General features: G+C 36.3%; 1 protein-coding gene across 2 annotated transcripts; it reads left to right on the top strand.

The window, feature by feature from the left end:
- Positions 1-12,704: 12,704 nt before the first annotated feature.
- LOC117403615 (regulator of G-protein signaling 2-like) lies at positions 12,705-18,211 on the top strand. Of its 2 annotated transcripts, XM_034005855.3 has the most exons (5): positions 12,712-12,957; positions 13,507-13,605; positions 13,846-13,907; positions 14,182-14,348; positions 17,077-18,211. In XM_034005855.3, the coding sequence occupies exons 1-5, from the start codon at positions 12,848-12,850 to the stop codon at positions 17,269-17,271; spliced, it is 633 nt and encodes a 210-aa protein (XP_033861746.1). In that variant the 5' UTR covers positions 12,712-12,847; the 3' UTR covers positions 17,272-18,211. The 2 variants fall into 2 exon arrangements, with proteins under 2 accessions (XP_033861755.1, XP_033861746.1); XM_034005864.3 differs by lacking the exon at positions 13,507-13,605 and having other exon boundaries at positions 12,705-12,957.
- Positions 18,212-26,122: the final 7,911 nt, after the last annotated feature.

Below are 26,122 nucleotides of genomic sequence, written 5' to 3'. Positions count from 1 at the left end.
GCAGTTACAAAACAAGAAGGTCATTTTCAAGAGACCTTAGCTGTTATTGGTCCTTCTCACAAAAATGGTGCATATTACACTGTATGATAAATAGGGGTTCTTCTTGTCCTAACATGAAAGGTGTATAAATGTGCTATTTAAGGTCATGTGTTATGTATTATATATAGATATTGTATCTCAAACTGAAAGTGTATATATATATATATATATATATATATATATATATATATATATATATATATATATATATATATATATATTTATTTTTTTCATTGCAGACTCAGAATGATGTTACAATAAAATTACAATTCAGAATTACATGTGAACTTCTCAGTGTATCTTTTTCTTTTAAAATATATTTAAAAAAAAACATATTTAAATGTTAACTTTTGTGACATTCAGGGGGCGTGAACCAGGGCTTCGCTATTTCCTTATTTCACCTGTCTATCATCATTGACTCCCTATTTAAACCCAGTCACAGCTCAGCTCTTTCTCTTGCATTAGCTTTTTTGCACACACTGCGGATTCTCCTCAAAATATCTCATTAATTTCTCTATCTCATTCATTTCTCCGATGGAAGCTCACTCCTTTAGAATTGGCACAGCCTCTTCAGCCAGTATCGTCTACTTCTATGCAGATTTCTACCCAGACCTACTGACCTGCTGCCCTTGTACTACGGAGATCAAAACGCCCCTGCCAGCAGGCTCAGTCTCCGGAGCAGCTATTTTAGGATTGGCCACTCGCCAAACTCTTAAAAAACCTGCACGACAACAATACCCCGCTCAAAGCGAGAATATGGCATTGTTCAATAATAATTCTACCTACATATCTGCTACACCCACGTTGCCTCCTTCTCACAAGCGCGCATTCGCAAACTCGCTCGCCCAGAGTCCCAGGACAGGCTACAACAGCCCCTCCTCTCCAGTCATGGGCGTTGCCTCCTCTCCAGCACAGCAGTACAACAACCAGGAGACACACCCAGACAGCTCATCCTTTAGCTTTATAACAACATTTTGAAGGACATGAAGTCTCTCATTCACACCATCGGCATCTCAATTGCTTCAGCGACCACATATGGTTGCTACTTTTAATATGTGTGCAACATTGAGAGCTAGATTCTCAAAGCTATTTTCCAAGCTCATTTAATTTTATTTTTCTGAAAGGGAACATTTTCAAGTACAGTTCTAATTTAAACCCTTAGCAAGTACTAAGAAATGGCTGAGTTATTGTTTCTGTCAAGTTTAATTTTTGGAAACAGTCTTCACACTGCTATTTTACTGGACTTTCCCACCCTGTACATTTCCAGTTTTCTATGCTACTGAACTAAAGTTATTTTCATAATTTCGATTTTACCCCGGCAAAGCCAAATTTTTCACTCGCCGCCCCGCCCCTGCTCGCTCAGCAGCACTAACAATGCCTTGTCAGCAATAAACACTTGTTCAGATGGCATAGACAAGCACCATTGCAGTTCCTCCTTCAGCCTCTCAAGTGCCAATTTCCGCCACCTCTCTCATTACATTTTCTGTTTCAGCAGCTCCATTGCTCACCCCAGCCCAGGCAGCTCTGGCTCTGCCCCCATCTATCAGCATTCCAGAGTACAACCTGGTTACAGCATCTGCTTCAGGCTCCCAATCAGCAGCCGCCATCCGACATCAGGCCCTCTCCCCGTTGATCCAAAGGCAAGTAATAGTAGACACACATATGCTTTGCACCGCCTCGCGGTCACAGACACACATACGCTCTGCACCACCCCTGGGTCACAGACACACATATGCTTTGGACCATCCTGCGGTCACAGACACACATACGCTCTGCACCACCCCACAGTCACAGACACACACAAGCTGTGCACCGCCCTGCTTTAAAAGCCTTGGATGGCCCCCTTCGTAATCTCCCTCTGTCCCATTCATACGCAAAAATCTTCGTTCTGCTTCCTCCGAGCCCAGAGTCACTAATTCAAGCCGACGAGTCTCTAATTCAAGTTGAGATGGAATTCAAAGAATTCATGGGCGGCCTCTTCCCAGGTCTGTTTCCCGTCTTCAGGTTTAGCCCCATCAGAATAGCGACCCGCAAAATATCGGGAAAAGTGCCTAATCATCGATCTTTTCGGACCGAGAGGCAGTTCCTCTCCAGTCTCAATGGCCTAATTCCCCACAATCAATTCTCCCTTTGTTACATTACAGCTTCCAACGCTATTAAATCCATCAAAGCAACAGGCCACGCGCCTGGCTCACAAAAGCTCACAAAGTACCATACTGTCAATAAGTCATGCCCATTCATCCCTCCCTCCACCACTTGTTCAGGATCTGCTGGGAAGGCGACTTTCTCCTTATATCCCCACCTTCGGAACCCCCTACTCAAGCAATCTCCAATTTGCGATCCCTGTTTTCTCCAGTAGGCATCCCACTCTCAAGATAAACCATCGGCCCAGCAACCTGACTAGAATTCCTCGGAATCACCCGGTACACTGTCAAATCTAAAGCCAGCCTCCCACTCTACAATCCTGGAGTTCATTCATCAGCTCATTAACAGCTTCAAAGTTTCAAAATCAATCTCTAAATGCAACCCCTTATCTCTCCTCACCCACTTCAATTTCGCAATTCACATTATTCCCCAAGGCAGAACATTCATATTGCGCCTTCTCGCTCTCACCTCAACTGCAAAAAACCTGGATTCTGACGTAAAAATATCTTCAGAAGCAAGAAAAGACATCAGTCAACAAATGAAGTTCCAGGAGCTCATCTTCAATTGTTTGGATATCAGTTTCCCACAATTTCATCATCCAAGCTCTTCATCTTCCAAGCATCTACAATAATCCAGCCATCCCAGCAGTACATATGACACTCCGAGGAATCACCAAGTGCCCCCTTGCATCTCCTTCCAGACTTCCTATAATTGCTCCAAAAGCATCATTACCAGGCACTGGTTCTCTTTCCACCTCTTCACTCTTGTCACCAGAGCAGATCTTTCTCCCTAATTCTACACCACACACTCCTTTATAATTGGTGCAGCCTCTTCAGCAGCCAGAGCCCGCATCAGCCATCTCCTGATCAAGACTGTGGGGTGTTGGTCCTCTTCAGCAGTCAACTCCAACATCCGATCGCTGCTATCCGATATCACTGCAGCACATCAGTCTATAGCTAGCATGCCCGGAGTGGGGGTGCCCTCTCCGTCAGGTCCACCAGAGGTTTTCCTCCTAACAGAGGATTTTTTTTTCCTCTCCGTCGAGCAGATGGCCATCACATAGCTAGTTGCCATAACCATTTAATTGTTTACTTATTTTGTTTGTCATTGTTTGTCTCTTTTTGCTTTTATGTTATACATTGGCACGCGGTCTTTGTTTGTCTTCACAGGTGTGGGTTCAGCGGGGAGCCGGTGGTCCATTTTTTGGGGTGATAGTGATTCTCACTTCCCCGACCTAAAGTTCTTCTTACAGTCAGAAGGGACCACTGGCCACACTGTTCTTTCACAGCTCATGTGCTTTATCTTGCCTCATGAAAGAAGGCTGTCTTACTTTCTCCTTTATCCTCCTGGGACATGGCCCTCATACTCTTAGTGCCCGTAACTAACAATTATTTGGTTTCTTTCAGATTCTCTTTTCTTCCTTAAGTCAAGCCTTCATATGAGCCGTTCTGTCCTCGGAGGGTCGAACTCGGTTGCTAACTGGGACCCAGTTGCATGGCCAAGCCTATAACGACTCTCTGAGAAGTCAGAGGACTGTGTTCTCAGGGGCCCGGAGGCCGATAGGGCCAGCCTCGACTCCATAGGGAAGGCTCTCTTGATTGGAGTCCGGCCCGTCATTTTCTCTCTCTCTCTCTCTCTCTCTCTCTCTCTCTCTCTCTCTCTCCTTCTCTAGAGGCTGAGCCTTGAATCCTAAGTTGCAAAGCACTCCCTTCCTCTCGCAGCCCTGGTTCCTGCCCCATGAAATATGTGCCCTCTTTGTTAGAAATTATTAGATGCATGAACAAAGGCAGTTGGCTGTAAAATGGGTTGAAACAAAAGGGGAATGAAAGCAGTCAAAGCATTTGTATCCCAGTGCAACTGCAACTTCAAAATCAAGGACAAAAGGGAATGAGCAACAATACTAAACAACTACAGCCAACACACCTGGTGACCAAGATCAACAAGACTGGTGTACAAAGAGTTCGGCAGCATGGATTTCTACCACATAATGAGTACTGCACTGCCAGTTTATATAAAATGACATGTAAAATACGGTGGATTTAAAATGGCATAGAACTGTTGATATTTTTGCTTTTTACTTTTCTTTCTTCTGCTGTAGTCTCCCTGATTGTCTAAGTAATAGTTTTAACTAGTTCCAGTCATACACTACAGAAATCAATAGCTGTAGTGTATTGTGACATTTCCTATGGATTTTAAGGTATATATTATTTATGCTAAATTACAGAAGAACGGCAACTAAAATGTAGTTTCTGTAATACAATTTGTTTAGTTAATGGTCATTTTGTTTATTTGAATTTGCAATGTTTACCTTTTCCTACACCATATTTAAAAACAAATTATTGCTTAATTAAAAAAACAAAACAAAAACATTGTGTTACTGTATATCAATACATTAAGCAAAAACTACAGAGCGCATTGAGTGTAAATTACAGTCATGGTTTTTATACTAACAAAGGAGACACTTGATGTACCTTGTGCTTTGCTGTGAATGGAAACTGTTGTGACATTTGTCTAATGAATTCCTCACAAACATGTTCTGTATTTAAATAAAATATCACCTTACCAAAAAGTCCCTGCAAGTGTTTGAACCTTTTTGGCAGGAACTGTCAAGCTACAGTGAGAGTCACAGTGCAACATGTTTGTACTGTTTTTTTAAATTGAGCTAATGGAAAAGTGAAACAACATGACCTGCACTTAAGTTAAAGTTTCATGAATCACTTCCCAATTTTACATTAGCATGATTTAAAATATTTCTAAGGATAACATCTGAATCATGTGATCACTATTAGGAATAATACATTATTATAAAATGTGTATGTTGAATGTTTATGCTGAATGTATAACATAAATTATGCCAGTGGAGATTACATTGATCTTTATACTGGTGTGATAGTCAGTCTATACACATCTGAAAAAACAACAAGATTACATGTATCCACTCAACATAATTGTCCTCAGGGATGGCTACGTAAATGAGGTGTTCAATCACTACAACCCTATCCTGCTTACCAAACCTAAAAAATAAACAACATGCCATCCTGAGGAAGTCTTTATAGTCTGTAGTCAGTTTGTAACAAACAGCTCAAGTCTTTCTGGTGTGTCAGTTAAATTTGTTTAAGGTTGAGGAGGAAGTGGGCAAGTTGGCCCTGTGGGCTAATTCACTAGACTCTGAAGCCAATCAATGTTGGAGGCCTGATCCTCCTGGCCAATTAAGGGCATGTTTGAACTTGACATACAAAATATTTAATAAAAATTAAACCAATTCACCCAAACCACCAAACCATGTCAGATCAGGTTTCACAAGGGACAACGGAAATGGACTTTGAACCCACCCTGAACTGAATTGTGAAATGAGAAGTCTTACAGGTTTGATACAGTGTGAAATGCAGAAATTTATATCAGATTAAAGATATGTTTTGCAGATAAAATGAAATGAAAGGGCTTTTTCCACAGTAAAAATGACATTTTTAAAATAAAAAATAAAACAAACAAACAAGTGAATGGTTTATTATATGTACTGTATGAATGTAGCAGAAATAAAATGGTGCCCTTTTCATTCATCTTGCTACGCTTCAACAAAATTGTATTGGACTGTTCATTCAAACCCCGTAATCTGACAAATTTAAAATGTAATATCTGAAAAATGTCACAATAAAATAGATTTATTCATCCCTGTTAAATTCACAAGCATTGCATGATTCACAATTTCATAGCACACTCTTGCAGTACAAAAATATTTTGTTGCCCTAAATGAATTGATGCAATAGTGGATTAGTAGCCAACAAGATAATTGCACAGAATGTAATACCAAGACATACTTTTTGAGAGATATTATTATTTTTTTTTTTAATAACTGTGCATAGGCTGAGGTTACATGAGATTAAAACAGAGTATGTTGTAAAAAACTGGAAATCATGCCGTTTACGATAAACACTCACTATCACTTTAATCTTAAATGTGGATATTTCAGTCATGTTAATATATGCTAATTCTGAGATTGAAGAGAAAAAGCATAGTGTTAAAAATCTTTAATTTCCTGATAAACAGCTGTGGGGTTTTCTACAGGATGCAGCAGTGTGCTACAGGAAACCATAAGGTTTCTGTTTTCTTATAACACTAGTGATTATAAGAAAAGAAGGTTGCTGTCAATAAAGGTTTCTGGCAGGTCAAAGGATGATGATGGTTCTTGCTCATCTAATACCACTTATTTTTGACTATTTCAAAGCCAGGTGGCTTTTGAACCCATGTTTCATTTTCATTTTCATTTAACCTTTGTTTTAACAGATAAGAAGAATGAGAACAAATTCAAATTTACAACAACGATCTGGTCAAGAGACAAACATCACAGCAGCACAAATAAATAAATAAATAAATAAATAAATAAATAACACATTAACAAGTACATACACATGCATCAGACAATAGTGAATTCAGAGTCTGATTAAAAACATCCTCCGAAACAAAACTAATTTGATTTGAAATTCATTCCAGTCATAAGCAGCCGCAAACTGAAATGAATTACACCCCAAAACAGTGGACACTCTGGGAAGAACCAATCTAATAAATGAATCTGATCTTAAATTGTAAACTGAAGCAGAGAACTGTAAAAGGTTGTGCAGATGTGCGGTTTTCCCAATCAGGGTTCTATAAACTAACCTAAGCCAATGATCCAATTGCCTAGTGTGCAATGAAGGCCATTCAACCATATTATAAAGACTGCAGTGATGAGTAAGGTAAGAAGCAGTATAAATCTTATAGCAGAATGGTATAAAGCATCAAGCTTCCCCAAGCAGCTTTCAAGGCCATTTTGTAGACAACATCACCATAATCCAGTATTGGAAGAACAGACATCTGGACTAGAGTATACCTAGCAGAACGTGTAAAACATGATTTATTGCGAAATAGAAAACCAATTCTAGACTTATCAATATGGGTTTTAAAAGACAAAGCACTGTCCAGCCAAATACCTAAATATTTATAAACTGCTACTTGCTCTAATTCAATCTTACTAGAAGTAAAAAAAAAAAAAATGCAAACACTATTAAGAGAACCTGTTATATTTTTTCTATTAAAATGCATAAGTTTAGTTTTATCAATGTTCAGCAAATGATACAACTCATAGAAAGGCTGTTGAATTATCAGATATCAAAGCTAAGTTACAAATCAGACATTACTACGTAGGACCAACTGAATACAAAATAGTGGTTATAATACTGTAAAACAAGAAAATTTCGCGAGCAAGAAATGTTTGCTAATTTCGCGTTTATTAAAAATCTGCAAAATGAATGTGCCGTGAAATATATTATTCATACATGTGCCGTACATTAAAAGAAAAAGAAGCGCAAACATATATTGCAGCAAAAATTGACCTTGAAGGCCATTAGCGAAATTAAGTAAATCCTGTTTTACAGTAGTTAATGGTGTTTCCTAGGGATTTCACGAATACAAGTTGTTTAAATAGTCAAATGTTACTCACATACTGGTATAAAGAAATGCTCAAATTGTATTCAAACTGGAAAACCTGGTACCTCATTCAAGCAAACTGAGGCCTACAATTCTCTTCAGCAGGGGAATGTAAGCTGGTATAAGGAAATTACATTGCATAACTGATACTACCATAGGTTACTTTCAGCAGTTGTCTCTAATTATTACATTGGGTCAATAGTACAGTATATGATTGTATGATCCCTAATTCTCAGAAACATTAAACGGTATAATTCCACATACACTAAAGCCTAATTAGTGTATTTGTAATAAATCTCCTCCTCGCAGCTGATCAGTTAATAATACTGACATCAGCATGAGACCCATACTTACGTCACAAGTGCAGAGCTTGCTCTTTAGCTGAATAGTAAGATGTTTGCCTTTGAACTGTGTGGTTTGTGGTTCATATCCAGCTCAGTCCTTACAACTGCAGAATTGTGTGCAACAGTGCCATTAATGGACATGTGTATTTTGAAGTGTTTCCTGTTGTGTCTTATTTGACCTTTTAAGGTAAAGTAATAATCTGGCTTGGTTACATATTGCTTCAGCTTTATAATGACATTAGATGTCATAATACTTTTCTACCTCATTTGGTAATCAAAACTCAAAATTTGTTAACACATGAACACTATTGCAAGGGCTGGAAAATTGCAGATATCAACGGAACTTAATTAAAAAGACTTAACAACATTACACACTACTGTGACACTGCTGTGACCTTTTAAATTTTGACCTCATTTTGTACAGGACTAGTGTGGGACAAAGATGAAGTCACTAAAATAGACATGGTTTTGTCTGCTCTGCCCACGGGGGTATATTAAACCACCCACACCAAGGGTTTGACTAATCTACTGTCTAAAAAACTGTCTGTTTAATGTAATCCTTTTGCATGATCTGTTGTCTGGTCTTTCAACTGTGAAATATTTACAGATATACTGTTGACTGATAAACTAGACTGAGACGAAGGATACAACATTATTTGTCCTATTGACCTTTCAGTCTGTATCGCTTGCCTTCCTAATGTGCTACATAAGCTGGAGGTTGTGTAAAGGGAGCATGTTTGAACACCTGCTTTGGAATCTAATTATCTTACGTACATCATAATTAATCATATTTCAATCAATATGATTATCCTTTCACTTGCATGCCAGAGCACTCTGGCACTACAATAATAAACTGTGTATCGGCTCAATTAAAGGATATAAGCACTCAGCAGCATGTGGTGTACAAAGGCTAAATGATTACAAAGATTTGAAAATAGAAACAAATAAATTATTTTAATGTGAGACTCAGTGAAGAGGCTGTCTCTGTTTAAAAAAAAAAACAGACATAATTTTGTCTAGCTAATTCAGCCCACTCTGATCTTGAAAGCCACCCACAACTAGTTACCCAAGGTGACTTATGTTAGATTTATAGGCTGTGCTATTAAAAAGCAAAGACATGTGTGGGCTGTTGGGGTTGTTCTCATGACTGGTATATCTATAGCTTTTTGACACATTAAACCGAGTACTGTAGAATTAACAACATTTTCTTTCCATTATAACAAGTTAGGGTAGACCAGGGCTAGGGAAACTTGTAACTAGTGCCCTTTGTGCCTCTTACAACAGAGGAATAAATGGGCATCTGCCAGAACATTGACACCAGCGATACTGAGAAAATACTGCAATCATTCTGTATCTCAAGGCTCTGGATAAATAGGTACATTAATAAGCAAATAATATCAAAATGTGTTTGTGTATTCACTTTTTATGAAAGAGACACCGGGTACTGTTTGATTCTCTTTAGAAATTTCCACAAATGGATTTCAATCATGACCATAACAATCACTCATTCATCTCAGTGTTGGGGCGCTCACAAGGAAAGCCAGTTGTGCTGAGTGATGCGCTGTACAGTACGTTGAGAATTAAGTTGCGATCACCCAACTACTTAGACCTTTGCTAAATTACTAAATAAACTGAAATGAGATGTTTAGGTGCTGGTTTAGCACTTAAACATAGATGTAGTGCCTTAATGATAATCAAATGAATTGAGAGCTTCTGATTAATAGTATTGCTTCCAAATGGGATCTAACAAGTGCTAAGGGTTGCATTGAGTCAATGAAGAAGAAGAAGAAGAAGAAGAAGAAGAAGAAGAAGAAGAAGAAGAAGAAACATTTATTCAAACCTATTTTCTATGAAAGCATGAGGAATGATATGAAAACAAACAAAAAAAAACATGGACTTACATGACCTGACATGTTAAATGATGTATCTGTGTTTTTAATCTATGCAATCTGAAGACTACAGTAATAGAATGTGAACTAATATCACACAGTGACCATTTTTGGAAGAGCACTATTGCTGACGTCAAGGCTTGTAAAAGTGATAGACTTCCTGAGGAGCTGTACAAGTGTGTGTGTGTGTGCCACGTCAAAGGATCCTGGTCAAAGGGTCCTATTCCAATCTGTTCATACTGTATTTGAATATGTTGTCATAATAACAGAAACATATATAAACTAATTTCAAACAGGCCAAATCAAAATAACGATCAGAAAATGTGTTACAGACAAATGCTTTCGAAAGCGAATGTTGTAAGATCTCCATGACGTAACTGAAGGCGTCTGTCTGTTTTTACTGTTATGATATGCAAACAATATTTTAAATCTGAGTAGAAAATCAGTTTATGATAAATGCTTCAATAATAGTACAGATTCACTAAGGTGAACAAATAGGGAAAATTGACTTTTCAGAATATTGACAACCCATACAATTGTCCAAAAACAAGATGCAAATAACCAAGCTTTTAAAAATATTATGACCTCCCCTGAGCCTCATTCCAAGTGCCTTTGTTGCATGTATCAGGCAGGTAGATTTATAATACCTGCTGCACAAGAAGTTAACTTTTTGTAGCTTGAACATAAAATGTGTTTTGGTTTCAACAGTGAAACTACAGTGAAATGACATGGGAGCTTTCAATGAAATGTAAGCTGTAATGTAAGCTCTACATTCAGTAAATTAATAATACAGAATAGTCTTTATTCAGAAGAAGAAAATACCAGAAGTGTTCTTATAACGAAGTGCTGTGATATGTCACATTCAAAATATACAAATACTGCACTTTAAGAAATACATCCCTGGTTAGAGAAAGGCGTGGGTGCTTTTATTATAAATTAGTGTGGAATGCATCATGCATTAATGTCAACTACTTACAGTATGTTTGAATTCAAATGTAACTCAATAAGAAATATTTCTCAATATTAACAGTGAGTAGCTTTATTTTAAAAAGCAGAAATACACAATATGCCAAAATATACTGCAGAAGCAATGGCTAGAGCCTGTGGTGTATGTAGGGTTGTTCCATACTTACAGTAATGTCGCGATGCGAATTGCAAATATAGTTTATAATAAAACCCTTTCGGGGCCATATTTGAATATTCCTTGTTGTTTCCATCCATACAACATTCAGCATTCAAATGAACTGATACCGTAACCCCAAATTAGAGGCTGATATCTGCCTCTACAGGTTTATTTATTCAAAACATCTTACAATAAGAGGACAGAGATGTATTGTAAACGAAAATTAATGAAACTGTATAAGTGTGCAAAGTGGTGAGAATACCACAGTATCAAACGTGCAACATTTGTTTCTGCCCCCCCTCCTCTAAAGAGGAAAAATAAATTGATAGATATATTTAGTAACATAATGGGATATTAAACAACAAAACTGAAATATTATGAACATTTTGATGATATAAAAATGATTGCTCCCATTTGGACGAATTGTGTTTGATTGTCAGTATCTTGCTAAAAATGTGAAATTGAAAACTGGATTTGACTTACTTATTACACAGCTATCACTTTCTTGTCTGAGTCATGTCTCAAGTTATATATATATGAGCAAAATTACCATTACCATTAACAAAGTGGTAAACTAAGGTAATGTATAATTAGAACTCATCGATTGATTACATATATCTTGACTTGGTATGCATCATTTTAACAAAATAAAGATTGAGTTTGTATTTAAATACTGTGTGCTTGAGTTTTGTGAGGCCCATTATTATTCTAATGTAATGTCCCTAACATCCTCAAATGCTGAGCATCTTAAACGCTATGCAAAAGAGCCAGGCTCCTCTGTAGAGCTTATCTTGCCAACAGGGGTCAGGATCTGTAACGACAGTGTTGTGGTGTGCACTCTCAGTACGGATTCAGACCTCTGTCAGTGAGATGAGGCTGAAAGCCTTATATCCTGAAAAACAGTTTTCTTAAAAAAAAAAAAAAAATGGTGTAGACTGATTGACACATGTCATTACACTACATTTTGTTAACATTTATATGTGGCAGACCTCTTAATGCTATCTCTTGTTTTTTTCTTATTAAACAACCAATAGCCAAACATCTCACACTTTCTATTTGAAAAAAAAAATATATTATCTTAATAAAATAAAAATGAGGCAACTGGTACTGGTATCTCTTGATTGTCCTGATGTTCACAGACCCAATTAGAACTATTCTTATACTACCACAGATAAGGCAGTCCACAATTAGTGTTCAGGGTCTGTGAAGCCACTCCTTGAAATCATATTTGAACTGGTAATATTGCAACTTGTACCTGTCTTTTTTTACCTCTACAAAATACCGCAATTATTGTCATAGAATGATTTCAAACGGAAGCATTCTCTGTCTAAAATCCTAAAATAGTTCATGCAGAAGAAGCTAAATCAGTAGATTGGACCTATTACCTGTATACAATCAAATATTTTATGCATGGTAGAATTTTTCCATAATGTAATACTGGGCTGTATGATGAAAGTTAGTATGATTAGAGTTAATCATTAGCAAGGTAATGGTCCCTTTGACTAGTTAAGAACCAGTGCTGCCGTGTGAAATAAACACAGGCACTTCCATGTTCAGCTGATAATATACAGTGTTTATCTTTTTGCTTCCCTGTTCTTAAGCAATGGTTACGCATGTGCCTTGCCTGAGGCTGCACTGTGTACTGCAACGTCAGAGCTCTACCCAAGTCAGAAATGTTCTTACTCATGTAGCAATATTGAAAAGCTTGTCATCCAAGAGCCAATGAGCTTTCAAAAAAGGTAGGAGCAGGACCCACCTCCTGTAGAACTTTAAAGGGAGCACAAAGCTCCAGACAATGAGGAGAAAGATTATTATCTTTTGCTGGAAGCAGACAAGAGACCAAGATGCAGAGTACATTTTTTCTGACTCTTCAGCACAACTCATCCCAGATGGAAACTGCCTGCTTTAGCTGTTTGGACACAGCCGAAACACCAGTAAAAAATAAGAAAAGCAGGTAATTGAGTTCATTGTTCATGTATTTTGGAAATTATGTTTTGAGTTCATTGGTAATGCTGCTATGATGGAATGCTGGCACATGCACAGTACTAATATTTGACTTGCAGTATTTATACTAGGCCTGGGAAGATTTGTGGAAATAATATATACTGCATCACACCAATAACATATTACAGCTTAAAAGGAAACACTAACAGCAGCAGTTTTTAGGGGTAAAATAGTGTATTGACACCTTTCCCAATGCTTTATAAAACACTCCTTTCTGTGTTGTCAGTTGCAATTAAACATATATTTATAGAACATATCAAATGTCATCCGTGACAAATGTCATAGGTGTTGACTTTAACATTAAAAGCACGATTGTTCTTCACTGCATAGGCATATACAAAATACAGTAGTGGAAAAAAGCATTACTGTGTAAAATGTACTGTACTAATTAAGCAGAGTGATATGAAAATGGTGTTATTGGTAGAAAAATATACATATTGATTGTTTAATTAATTTTCACCATATCATTTATTTAACTGTATAATATTTCCATTCATAGGCATAAAGACTGGAGAGCCCTGTTTAACAATATTTTGCGATGTACTCCCTCACCTCACACAGCTACTGATACCCATCCCTTAACAAACAAAGCCTACAGGTAAACACTGATTCACCTGTTGTAGACATGCAAGTAATCAGACATTGAAAATAATACTCAAACTTTGATGTCAAATAAAGATGTTGTCAGAGGTTTAGTTACTCGTATGGCTGTTGCAACGGATTAACATTTTCTTCATCTAAATGTATGTACTCAATGTGCAATATGCAATGGGTACATCTTTCAATTGTTAGCCTGTACATTTATAAAACTCATTAAAGAAATGTGTTTTTATTACAGACCTACTTCTGATGAGGTGAACCAATGGGCCCAGTCATTTGATAAACTGCTTGCCCACAAATGTAAGTACTTTTACACATAATAAAAGACATCCCTGTCAATAAGAAATTGCATGTGGTTATACTAGGTGATTAGCATATTTACATTTTTAATACGTTTTCCACAAGCTTACCATTTTCCAAAACCCTTTTCCTGAATTTCTACATTTTCTTTCTGGAAGAACTTTATATTTCTGTGTGGCCAGGGAGCTGAATGTGTTAATTAGATATTATTTCTACAAGACCAACCACAAAACCTATTCTCTCAAGTAAAGCAGTCTTTTTTTTCTCCTTCCAGATGGGCAAGCTGCATTCAGAATCTTCCTTAAATCTGAGTACTGTGAAGAGAACATCGAGTTCTGGCTTGCCTGTGAGGAATACAAGAAGATCAAGTCACCTGTGAAATTAGCCTCCAAGGCAAAAAAGATCCATGAAGAATTCATCTGGAACAAGGCCCTGAAAGAGGTGAATAAGAAAGCGATAAGATTCTAATATATATATATATATATATATATATATATATATATATATATATATATACAGTGCCATGAAAAAGTATTTGCCCCCTGTCTGATTTTCTGCATTTTTGCACATTTTTCACATTATATTTAGTCAGATTTTTTTGTGGGTTGTAGTAGTATATAGAGCAGGGGTGGGCAATCCTGGTCCTGGAGGGCCGGTGTCCCTCCTGGCTTTTGTTCCAACTGTGCCTTAAATGACTTAATTAGACCAATAATCGGCAATAATTGGTTCAATTAAGTAATTTAGGGCACAGTAGTAACAAAAGCCAGGAGGGACACCGGCCCTCCAGGACCAGGATTGCCCACCCCTGATATAGAGGGAGTCTGAGAGAAAAAATGGTGCTTCTTTCATTTGTTTGGTGTGCAAGGTAATCAAACATGCAATCTTCAGGAGTGAAAAAGTTATTGCCCCCCTAGTTAACTCAACCCAATTAAAGGGATAATTAGGGTCAGCTGTTTGAGTACTTTGGTTAACAACAAGGCCTGATTTGGGCCAGCCCTGCCCAATATAAATCTGAGTAACTTTGGCCCTTACCATCAGAGTGAAGTTGTCAGCAAACAGGTTCTAGAAGCACATCATGCCATGAACAAAAGGAATTCCTGAAGACCTCCGGAAAAAAAAGTTGTTGATGCCTATCAGTCTGGAAAGGTTTACAAAGCCATTTCTAAGGCTCTGGGGCTCCACTGAACCACAGTCAGAGCCATATTGTCCAAATGGAGAAAGTTTGGGACAGTAGTGAATCTTCCCAGGAGTGGCCCTCCTGCCAAAATCTCTCCAAGAGCAAGGCGTAAAATCGTCCAGGAAGTCACAAAGAACCCTAGAACAACATCCAGGGATCTGCAGGCCTCTCTCGCCTCGGCTAAGGTCATTCATGACTCCACCATCAGAAAGACATAGGGCAAAAATGGGATTCGTGGCAGATTAGCAAGGCGGAAACCATTGCTCACTAAGAAGAACATGAATGCTTGTCTCAAGTTTGCCAAAAAGCACCCGGATGATCCTCAAGAGTTCTGGAACAATGTTCTATGGACAGATGAGTCAAAAGTGGACGACATGGGCTATGTCTGGCGAAAACCAAACACTGCATTCCACAGTAAGAACCTCATACCAACGGTCAAGCATGGCGGCGGTAGTGTCATGGTTTGGGGATGCTTTCCTGCATCAGGACCTGGACGCCTTGCCATCATTGAAGAAACCATGAATTCTGCTCTATATCAGAGAATTCTACAGGAGAATGTCAGGCCATCCGTCCATGAGCTGAAGCTGCAGCGCAGCTGGGTCATGCAGCAAGACAATGATCCGAAACACACAAGCAAGTCTACATCAGAATGGATGAAGAACAAGAAATTTAAAGTTTTGGAATGGCCTAGTCAAAGTCCAGACCTAAACCCCATTGAGATGTTGTGGCAGGACCTGAAACGAGCAGTTCATGCTCGAAAACCCACAAATGTCACTGAGTTGAAGCAGTTCTGCATGGAGGAGTGGGCACTGTGAGAGACTAATCAATAACTACAGGAAGCGTTTGGTTGCAGTTATTGCTGCTAAAGGTGGCGTAACCAGTTATTAAGTCTAAGGGGGCGATTACTTTTTCACAAGGAGATATTGGGTGTTGCATAACTTTCTTTAATAAATAAATTAAATATGTATCAAATTTGTGTGTTATTTGTTCACTCAGGGTCCCTTTATCTAATATTAGGTTTTGGTTGAAGATCTGATAACATTCAGTGTCAAAAATATGCAAAAATGCAGAAAATCAGACAGGGGGCAAATACTTTTTCACGGCACTGTATATATATATGGCTTCTGTTTTTCGGGTTTTATTAGTTGTATTTTTCGGTGCTTATTTTGAGCTATTTTTGAGTTTTATGTAAATCGTTTTTTTTTTCGGGGCTTTTGTTTTTTGATATACTGTATGAAATGAGTGTTTTCGGTTACTTTCCAAAATGCTCCAGCGTTTTTTTTGTGTCAAAATATGTATACTAACTCGACAGTACTTGCACACTTAAGCTGTACCTTCTTTCCTTTGCTGTCTTCCACAATGAAATCCCTATGGTCACGGGCACATTCTTCTGGGGTTTTTGTGTGTAGGCATTTTTGTACATTTCGCCACAATTCTGTTTTAAATCCTCTGTATCTTAACTGTAATACAGCTTTAAATCCCGCTAGCAAGCCTCCATCCTGATTGTAAACTCGTTTTAAATCTTGCAAGTGGAGTCTCCAATAGAAATGTAGGAATGTGCTGTCACTCAGTAGTTGGGGCGGGTTTAAAGTATTCAGAACTAATTAATGATAGATACAAGTCAGGAAGGCGGGACATTGCCCAGCAGCACTAGGAAATGTATTTATTATTATTTTTGTAGTAGGTGTTATTTTTTTTAATGGGTAAAGTCAACGTGAATAGATTATCCATTTCCACAGTTTTTCCAGTGTTTATTATTGGCTATCCATCGATTTAATTTTTTTTTGTATTGGGGGTGTTTTATTGGTTAAAACCGAGAATCAGAAGCCATATATATATATATATATATATGCATACAATTACAGATTATGTTTCTCTGTACTTGTTGAAAATCGAGTTTGATCTATACTGATTAATGAGTTGTAATCATTATATAAATAAAAGCAAAACAAAACAAAAAAAGTAAATCTCATTGAATGAATTTATTTTCAGATTAATTTAGATTACCACACAAAAAAAGACATCATGCAGAATCTTCATCAGCCAACGGCTACCTGCTTCTACACTGCCCAGAAGAAGGTCTACAGCCTGATGGAGAATAACTCTTACCCACGATTTCTATTGTCTGAAATCTACCAGGAACTATGCTCTGTATCACAAGAGAAGAGCAAATATCGCAAATCATGAACCTTTAACTGGTATCCAAAGAAGTTCTGAAGGACTGGTAAACAGGGACTCTGAGAGCCTCCACTATCCAGTATATTCTTACAGCTCCTGTTGTAAAAATCAGATGGGAGCTGAAAAACACAATGAACTGGCAAATGTGACGAGTTGGTCAGGGAAATGTCTCTTATATGGATATTAATAACTTTCACCATAAAAGGTGAACAAAGATGTGAAATAAAATGTTTTACTGTATGTAAAATACACAGGATAGGGTTTATTTTGAGACTAGCTATGGGGCCAAGACAATTTGGTATTTGCACTCAAAATGGGAAGCAGTAAATGGGAAACTGAAGTCCACTTTAAGGCCTATATATATATATATGTAATGTAATTTAAATATGCTGTTGGTGCTGGTCATCTTTTTAAGCAGTTGCTACTACCACTCTGTAGAATGCACAGACCAAGCATTGGAAAGTACTGAAATAGTAGATTATAACACTAAAAATCATTCTAGGTTGCAATGTCAAAATATGATGTAACTAATGTACCAAGACCAGAGTAATCTGTACTCCATGAGGAATCTCACTGGTCTTTACCCACTGTATATGTACAAGTCTTATCCGCATTGGCAACCTATGATGAATAACATTTTTGTAATAACAGGGTATGTTTTAATTGTATTCTTTCAGAAATGTGAATAAATATATCAAGCTGGTCTCAGACAATTATTTTGTTGAAGCTACTGTATTTTCTATAACATGTGTATGCATTGTTTTTATTGTATTATGACAAAGGTAAAATGAATCTCAGAAACAATTAATGGTTCTTAAGAAATGCCATACATTTTGTTCATTTTTTAAAAATATGTATATTTTTATGACTACCATTTTGAGAACTTAAGCTATGTATCTTTATTTTGGCTGTGTGTTTTAAAAATAAAAATAAAATACTACTATGTTAACTGCCTTTTTCGTTCATGTTATTGCATTAGTTATTGTGACGTCTGACTGGCATATCTTTTTTCACAAAATGTTGGTGACATTGAAAAATACTTTTAGTCAAAACATTTATCATTGATGCTATTTAATTTATTTTAGCATTCTGCATTTAGCACTATTGCATATTCAGTAGTTGTGGAACATTACTACATATTACTACATATAATGTACAGCTAGTCACCCTCTCATGCTACTGACACAGATTGTCTAAGCTATTAGGAAGCCTGAGGTCAGCTTCTCCTCAACTCTTTCTTTTGAAAGACTAATCCATATTAAGCAATAATCATCATGGTGGACTAATCACGGAAATATATTTACCCACACCTTCCTATTGCTTAAAAGCATCAAAATCTGACGAAATAGAGCAAAACAGATGGACAAATTCACAGACCGCATTGCGTGTAGTCATGTTATCAGGGCGTCTCTGAAGATTTACAAAAGATTTACAGATAGTAATTAAAGAAGATATGTCTTCTTGGTGAGAAACAACATGCTGGGGTTTTCATTAATCACCACATCAAATGTTTGTTTTTTTTCTTGTCATTCACCCTGTCAAAAAAATATATTTTCTGTATCATGACTTTTTAATTTCAGTTCTTGTGTGCACTTTTCACAAGCAAGTTCCCCATCCAATATTGAAAATGAATGCATATTGCTCCAAACCCATCCATTGGACAGACATGGATTAGGCACACACGTACTGCAACTTACAAAATACATTCTTCTAACTTTTTATTAACAGTATAGTCCACTAATTCAACTAGTTAAATATGGGTTATTTTAACTATGTCTCTGAGGCCTTATTGAAAAGGAAACAGTTTATTTAATAGCCCAGGCCCAGAATGATTTGTTTACCCACAATAAAGGTGCATACACTGTAAACTTTTGTAAGGGTATACAAAATTTAAATAAAATAAAATGTTATTATTATTTATTTCTTAGCAGACGCCCTTATCCAGGACGACTTACAATTGTTACAAGATATCACATTATACATTATACAGATATCACATTATTTTACATACAATTACCCATATATACAGTTGGGTTTTTACTGGAGCAATCTAGGTAAAGTACCTTGCTCAAGGGTACAACAGCAGTGTCCCCCACTGGGGATTGAACCCACAACCCTCCGGTCCAGAGTCCAGAGCCCTAACCACTACTCCACACTGCTGCCCAAAATGTTCTTACAGAGTCACACTTTTTAAACATAAAAAGTAAAGGGGCTCTAACATTTTCTTCCCAAACTTGAATTTATTCTTTCCAAGCTGAAAACCTTTCACATACAATATTTACAAATTGAACAAATGCTATTAGAAAAGTAATTGATGTTTGGCTAGGTTAAAGGTTGAAAGTATGAAAGCATGAAAATACACAAAGGTCCCAGACTTGAAGTCCAACCCCCTTTTTTTCTAATTCATACTGTACTTCACAAAATGTCAAACGAATGCTTTGCATTCCATTTTCTACTGTAACATTCTGTTCTGTGTCTAGATGTTATCATTATCGTCTTTGTATGAGGCTTAAACTAGATATACGTGTTTTGGACCTCTGCCCAAAAACACAACTAAAACTTGGTAACATTATCTAAAGGTATGTGGTAATTCACAGGAAAAGGAGAAAGAAAAAGATGGACAATTGTGGCACGGATAACACTGTTCCTGTAAACAGACCTGCACCTTTTTCCAAAGGAACTGTTTGCTTCTCTCTTTCTCAGTGTGCTCAGCTGGTGTAAAACAGGTGGTTTCTTGCAACATTTTCATTCTAGAATGACTTTTTTTTTACCTGCAAATTCTCTACAGCAAATATGGCCTGTATCTTTTATTTTCTCAAAGAAGCAGACAGACTGCAATGTAATGTCTATCTCCGAATGCGAAGTACACATCCAGCATGACTGCTGCTTTGCTGTATTGGTTCAGATGCACCTGCTAGAGCACATTTGTAAAGCACTCCTGTTTTATTCAAGGTTTTTGCATTATGTTAGTTCATGTTAAAAAACAAAATGTGCAGGTTAAAAATCTAAAATAATATTGTCTATATAATGAACTCATGTAATGATCCCTAATGTGCCCAAAAATAAAAAAAATAAACTAATCTAGCCACATACAAACATGTTAGTTTGTTTGTCCTTCTCTCTGTTTTTGGCATCTGAGAATAATAACAAGTATATTTATTTAGTCTGCATAGTAATCCTACGTAGAGTGTTGTAGTGATCTGTACTTTTGATGATGTGTCAAGTAAAACTGTTCTTGTAAACATATACATTTTTATTTTATTTTTTGCTTTTAAGATAACATTGGAGTCTCATTCTCTAAACAATGGCAGATCTTAATACTTCCATCAGAAAATTTAAAGAATGGATCTTTTGTAAAAATCATGCCTGCAAGATTGATGGTATTTTGATCACTACAATAGACTGCATAATCTGTCTTCCAATATAATAGATACAATTATAATTTCTTCAGTTTGAAGTTTAATTGTGTAAATGTACCTGCTTCCTCCTGTAAAGTACATTTAAAAAATATATATTTAAAGAATGCATTTCAAATTGCTGGTGAGCCAGCTTTAATTTACCTGTTTCACTTGAGCACAGTAAGAAAGTATAACATTTCATTTTGACATTATGGGGTATATTGTGCATACACTATTCTTTACTACCAATTTACAAAACTAGAATCAAACAACTTGAATGTTCCCTGAAGAAAGTTATGTTCTGTTAAATGAAAATGTTATCATTTCAAAAAAAGTAAATGAAAACAGCGGAGTAAAACTTAAAATAAAGCCAGATGATAAATCTAAGGGGTCAACCATGTACTTTGGTTGTATGTAACATTTTGTTTTTCCTTGCAGCAAACATACTTTGTTAAAAAGAATAAGCATTACAGGCAATAGATATGCAAAACAACACTGCCAGGGAGAGAAGAAAAGCACAGGGCAGAATTGTTTTATTATTAACCAAGGATCAGGTGAGCATTGCCTCTGTAAGGGATAAATGAATCAAATGCTGACGCAGGTAATGTGTTTATTCATAGGGGTGAAGTGATAAAAAAAAAAAACAGGTTTAATGTTGATTAGCTGTCATAGTCCAGTGGAACTAGTCTAGATAATACAGTACATTCTGGCACGGTACATAAAACTGACATGTACTAGTTTCATTATGCAAACCTTCAGGAAATGACAAAAGAGTATTCCAAATGTTCCACAGGGTCCACGTATGGACTATGTTAACTATGCTGCTACATTTCATAATATGGTGTCTATTTTTAGACAGCAAGGCTTTGGCTTCAGGTGAATGGCTGCAAACAAAATGTCAATATTCTATTAGTAGAGTAAACTCTTTGATGACTTTGTACACAAAATATTCTTAACCAAAGATGACATTCATTTTTTGCTTACAATACAGTACATTCCTGGCATACTATCTAATTGTGTAAGTAAATGTTCTAAAAATAGAACTATAAAAATAGAACAACATTTTTATAACAGGCCAGCATGAACTATGTGTACAATGACTGGTACTGGATAATCAGGAAAGTTGGTAGTTGTAGAGAACTAATATCTTAGTCACTGAAAATGTGGCAACAAGACAAGTGAATGTTCTTAGTACTGTATAGCATACAGTAACTAATACAGCATAAACAATTTAAATTAGCCCAAAGATGAAACAGAATGTGATTGAGAACAGTTTAAGGCAAGAAAATAAACTTCTGTAAATTCAAACATTAAAAAAAACGAAAAAACAAAAAAATAGCTTCAACTAATGCCACGTGACTAACAGTGGTTAACAGTATCAATGTTTTTTGTCAGTTTGAAATATGCCACCGCATTAACTGTGAAAGCTGTAAAAGGAGGCTGGTTACTTCACTGAGTTTTTCATGAACTGAAGCCAGTTGACTGAGTCAGGTGCAAAGAGGAAGTTGATGTGCTTTCATTCCTTTGGTTGTGCGACAGCAGCTGTAAAATTCAGCAAATTTGATATCACCCTTAAAACACCAAGGTCGGCAGATGGATGACATATTGACGTAGTTTATTTTAATTTCAAGTCTAGTTTGATATGCATAGGCAGGTGCGGTTGTTTTTGTGGCACACCTACAAAAAAAAAAAATCCCCTTTTTTAAAACAGATTATTTTCTCTATGAAACACAAATACTGATTATACAGTACTAAACTATACTAAATTCAAAATCATATCTATTGCCTCAAAATGGTCTAGTCTGGCATGTAGGGGTCAGTTTCAGTATCTAGAACATAACATTCTTTTCCGATTGCTTGTCTAGTATTGAAATTGGGCCTAGGCAAGGCAACAGTGGAAACAAAACATGGCCAACATGAAAATAAAACAGACCAGTGTTCTGCAGTATTTGCAAAATCCTGTGCTTGATTTATACATAATTATGTACTTTATCAGTCAGGTTTATGCAGCGCTATTGCATCAAGCATGTAAATCTACCAGTACACTTGGAAATATTCATCAGAGAATTAGAATAGCCAGAAGACATAACTAAACAGAAGGAAGTGATTGTTAACAAAACCTGATACCTTTGATTGTTTCATGTACAGAATGTGCTGATCTGCACAAGTCATGTCCTGTAGGAAATATACAGCACAATAAGTATTTGTTTTAACCATGAGTATCCAATTTTTATACACTGCTGTGCAAAAGTCTTAGATATGTTCCATTTTTCTACTCTGAAGCTTTATGAACATCAACAATTTACTCAAAACCTCCACTTGTGTTTTCTACTATTCAAAAACATTGAGTGAAATAGCTCGCATCACTTGATTTTCAAGGTGTGGTATCCAAAGCATAATCAACAAGTACAGAGAATCATCATCTGTAATTGACAAACCCAGGACTGGAAGACCCCAAAAGCTGTCTAACAAGGATGAGCAATACTTGAAGATAATATCCTTAAGGAATAGAAAGAAGACAAGTGTTGAATTGACAACAGAACTGTCAGAAGGCACAGGTGTCGTTGTCCATCCATCAACAGTCCAAAGCACCTTTGACCATTGATCCATATTTCAATTTCTGTGTTCTTGTGCATATTTTTGCCTTTTAGTCTTGTTCCCCTACAGAGGTATTCTTATTGCAACACATCCTTTAAGTCCTGGTTTCAAAAGTGAACTTTGTACTGTTGATTTGATGGACAACGACACCTGTGCCTTCTGCCTGTTGTTGTCAATTCAACGCTTGTCTTCTTTCTATTCCTTAAGGATATTAACTTCAAGTATTGCTCATCCTTGTTAGACAGCTTTTTGGGTCTTTTAGTCCTGGGTTTGTCAATTACAGATGATGTTTCTCTGCTGATTATGCTTCAGATACCATACCATGAAAAATGAGTGATGCAAGCTATTTCTCTCTTTATGCAAGTCAAGGTTTGATAATAATAAAAAAAAAAACTAGTGGAGGCTTTGAGTAAATTGTTGATGCTCACAATGCATCAGAGTAGAAAAATGCAACATGTCTAAGACTTTTGCTCAGCAGTATATATATATATATATATATATATATATATATATATATATATATATATATATATATATATATATATATATATATTTTGAAAGATTAAGAAAAAAAGGCCTTAATCACCATTGTGTCACTATAGGGAATGGGCTGAAATTTAAAAATTGGGGTTCTTTAACACATACTTGTTCAAACCATGTTTAGCACAAATGAATGAGCCAGACAAACATGGAAAAAGATACTTACAGAATCCGGTCTATATCGTAAGATATTTTATGAGCTCTGACATGGAAACGGGAAGTTGCCGGTTATTCTGTCATTCTTCATCGTATCTGACATAAAACTGGTTGCAAACAAGATGATCCCATGAGATAACCTCTATCAAGTTCAAAAATTTATATTTTGCCGGTCTTCACACAGTAAAAAAAATGTCCTCTCCCTATAGTGTATTACTGAACATGCAGACGGTATTAAAATATATTTCTATTAAAACACCTTTTTTGAGGGGAATATAGAGAAGTGATACACATGTATTGCAATGCTACAAAGGGAAAGCAACCAATTTTAAAGAACAACATAGACACACTGGTATACATCTTTACTTACATTGCACCTTTTTTTTTAAGTGTAGCATTTCAATTAGAAAGTGGATAAGGATATAATACAAAACATCTTTTACACAGCGTCCTTTTGGTGGAAACAAAGAACTAAAGTATGTTTAGCCTGATAACACTGCAAACATGCATCCAATGTTATCTTTGAAACCACATATCAGAGGTCAGAATGGTAAATGTAGACAGCTTTCATCAAATTCATACAATTGTAAGCTGTCATCTAAAGAGATCAGAAAAAAAAAATGTAACAAAAAAAAAGTTATAAAAGGAGGCAAGGCTGAGCAGGAAAATCACCAGCAGACTTTTAGCAGCCTTTGCAACCAACAAGCTAGTGCCGAGTCGCTGACGTGTTATATTACATGGTACCACATTATACTATGCTTAGCACACTACAATTAGATATACCTTACTAAATATCATGTGTTTTACCATTACAAATAAAGGGGAAAGTTGAATTTATGGGTATAAAATAATTTTAGTACATAATATCACACTAAGCCGATGTTAGAGCACTATTTACATTTTAAAAAACACTGATCTGGGCTTAGTAGGGTTCTTTTTATTGCAAGAACTGTAGGGTTAAAGACCAGTTTATTTATATATAGGAAGAAATACTCAGGCTTGTGATTAGACACCAGGTTTAGTAATATTTATCACACAAAGTAAAAAGTATAACACAGCTTTTGATTTACCGTTTCATTTAATCAGGCTTTTTAAATGTTTTTGGAATAACACCACCAGAGATTCTAGTCCTGTTTCCAAGGCAAGTGTAGCTGGTGCTGCACTTCAAGGCTACCCTTCACAGCCTCTTAAAAACACCTCATAACTGATTAGATGAAGAATCACCTCCAGCAGGATTTTTGCAAGATTTTATTGATGCAAAAAGTACTACTGAATAAATTCCTTATTCACAAACTCCTAGTTATTACTGTCCTTGATGCGTTGAACTCAAAATAGATTGGTTTATTAACCTTAGCTTATCTTGGGTTTCTACAACCAAATTAAAATCCCACTGAAGACAAGAAACACACTGTACTCTGTTTAAAGTGTGTGCAACCTTTATGGAAATACAGATGATAAAATTATGTAATATTACTATGCTATGAAAATTTAGATAAGGCGATATTTAGTTTACAGGACAACGTATAAGGAATTTGACGTAGTTCATCCCATTTTTAGGTCAGATGTTTTAACTAGATGTCTGGTATTCCACTGCACAAATTAGATTTACATGTACTTGGTTCAGTTTTGCAATTTGGTATTTTAAAGAGGTCACTGCTGATGTATGTACCAGATAAAGTGGAGATGCTAGGAGTGTATCACATTTAGCCTCTAAGATCTGTGGTTTCAGGTTTTGTCTTAAATTCTTACACAACTTCCTTAGTACACAGATAGCATATGCATTGTGTATGTACACACAAACCAAATTACAGTAGTACACCACTGTATACAGGCTTTTTGATGTTTTCAAAAAATAGTCCTACTTCACAAAATGATCCGTTGTATACTTCCTGTTTATAAAGCTCCCTCACTAGGAAAGAGCACCATCTAGTGACAAGCCAACATATTGCAAATAGCAAATGCCTTTATTATTCTTTCCTGTACCTCAAGTTATAAAAACCTTTCAGTTTATAGAGGACATCCTTTTTCAGTACCATAATAAATACAGTTTGTTAGTTTTGTTGAAGATATCAATATACTGATTCCATTATGGTGTCCATATAAAATTATTATTGATAACAATGGTCCCATTCCAAAGAGCCTTGGAACTAACAAACACCATCTAAATT

This window comes from Acipenser ruthenus, chromosome 10, assembly GCF_902713425.1.
Source record: "Acipenser ruthenus chromosome 10, fAciRut3.2 maternal haplotype, whole genome shotgun sequence".
Taxonomy (NCBI): Eukaryota; Metazoa; Chordata; class Actinopteri; order Acipenseriformes; family Acipenseridae; genus Acipenser; species Acipenser ruthenus.
This window is presented reverse-complemented; position numbering and strand designations above follow the sequence as displayed.

Excerpts from the sequence above, each read along its gene's own strand:
- LOC117403615 (XM_034005855.3), top strand. The coding sequence starts at position 12,848 with ATGCAGAGTACATTTTTTCTGACTCTTCAGCACAACTCATCCCAGATG. Across the intron at positions 13,606-13,845 it reads TTAACAAACAAAGCCTACAG|ACCTACTTCTGATGAGGTGA; the intron begins GTAAACACTGAT and ends TTTTTATTACAG. Across the intron at positions 13,908-14,181 it reads TAAACTGCTTGCCCACAAAT|ATGGGCAAGCTGCATTCAGA; the intron begins GTAAGTACTTTT and ends TTCTCCTTCCAG.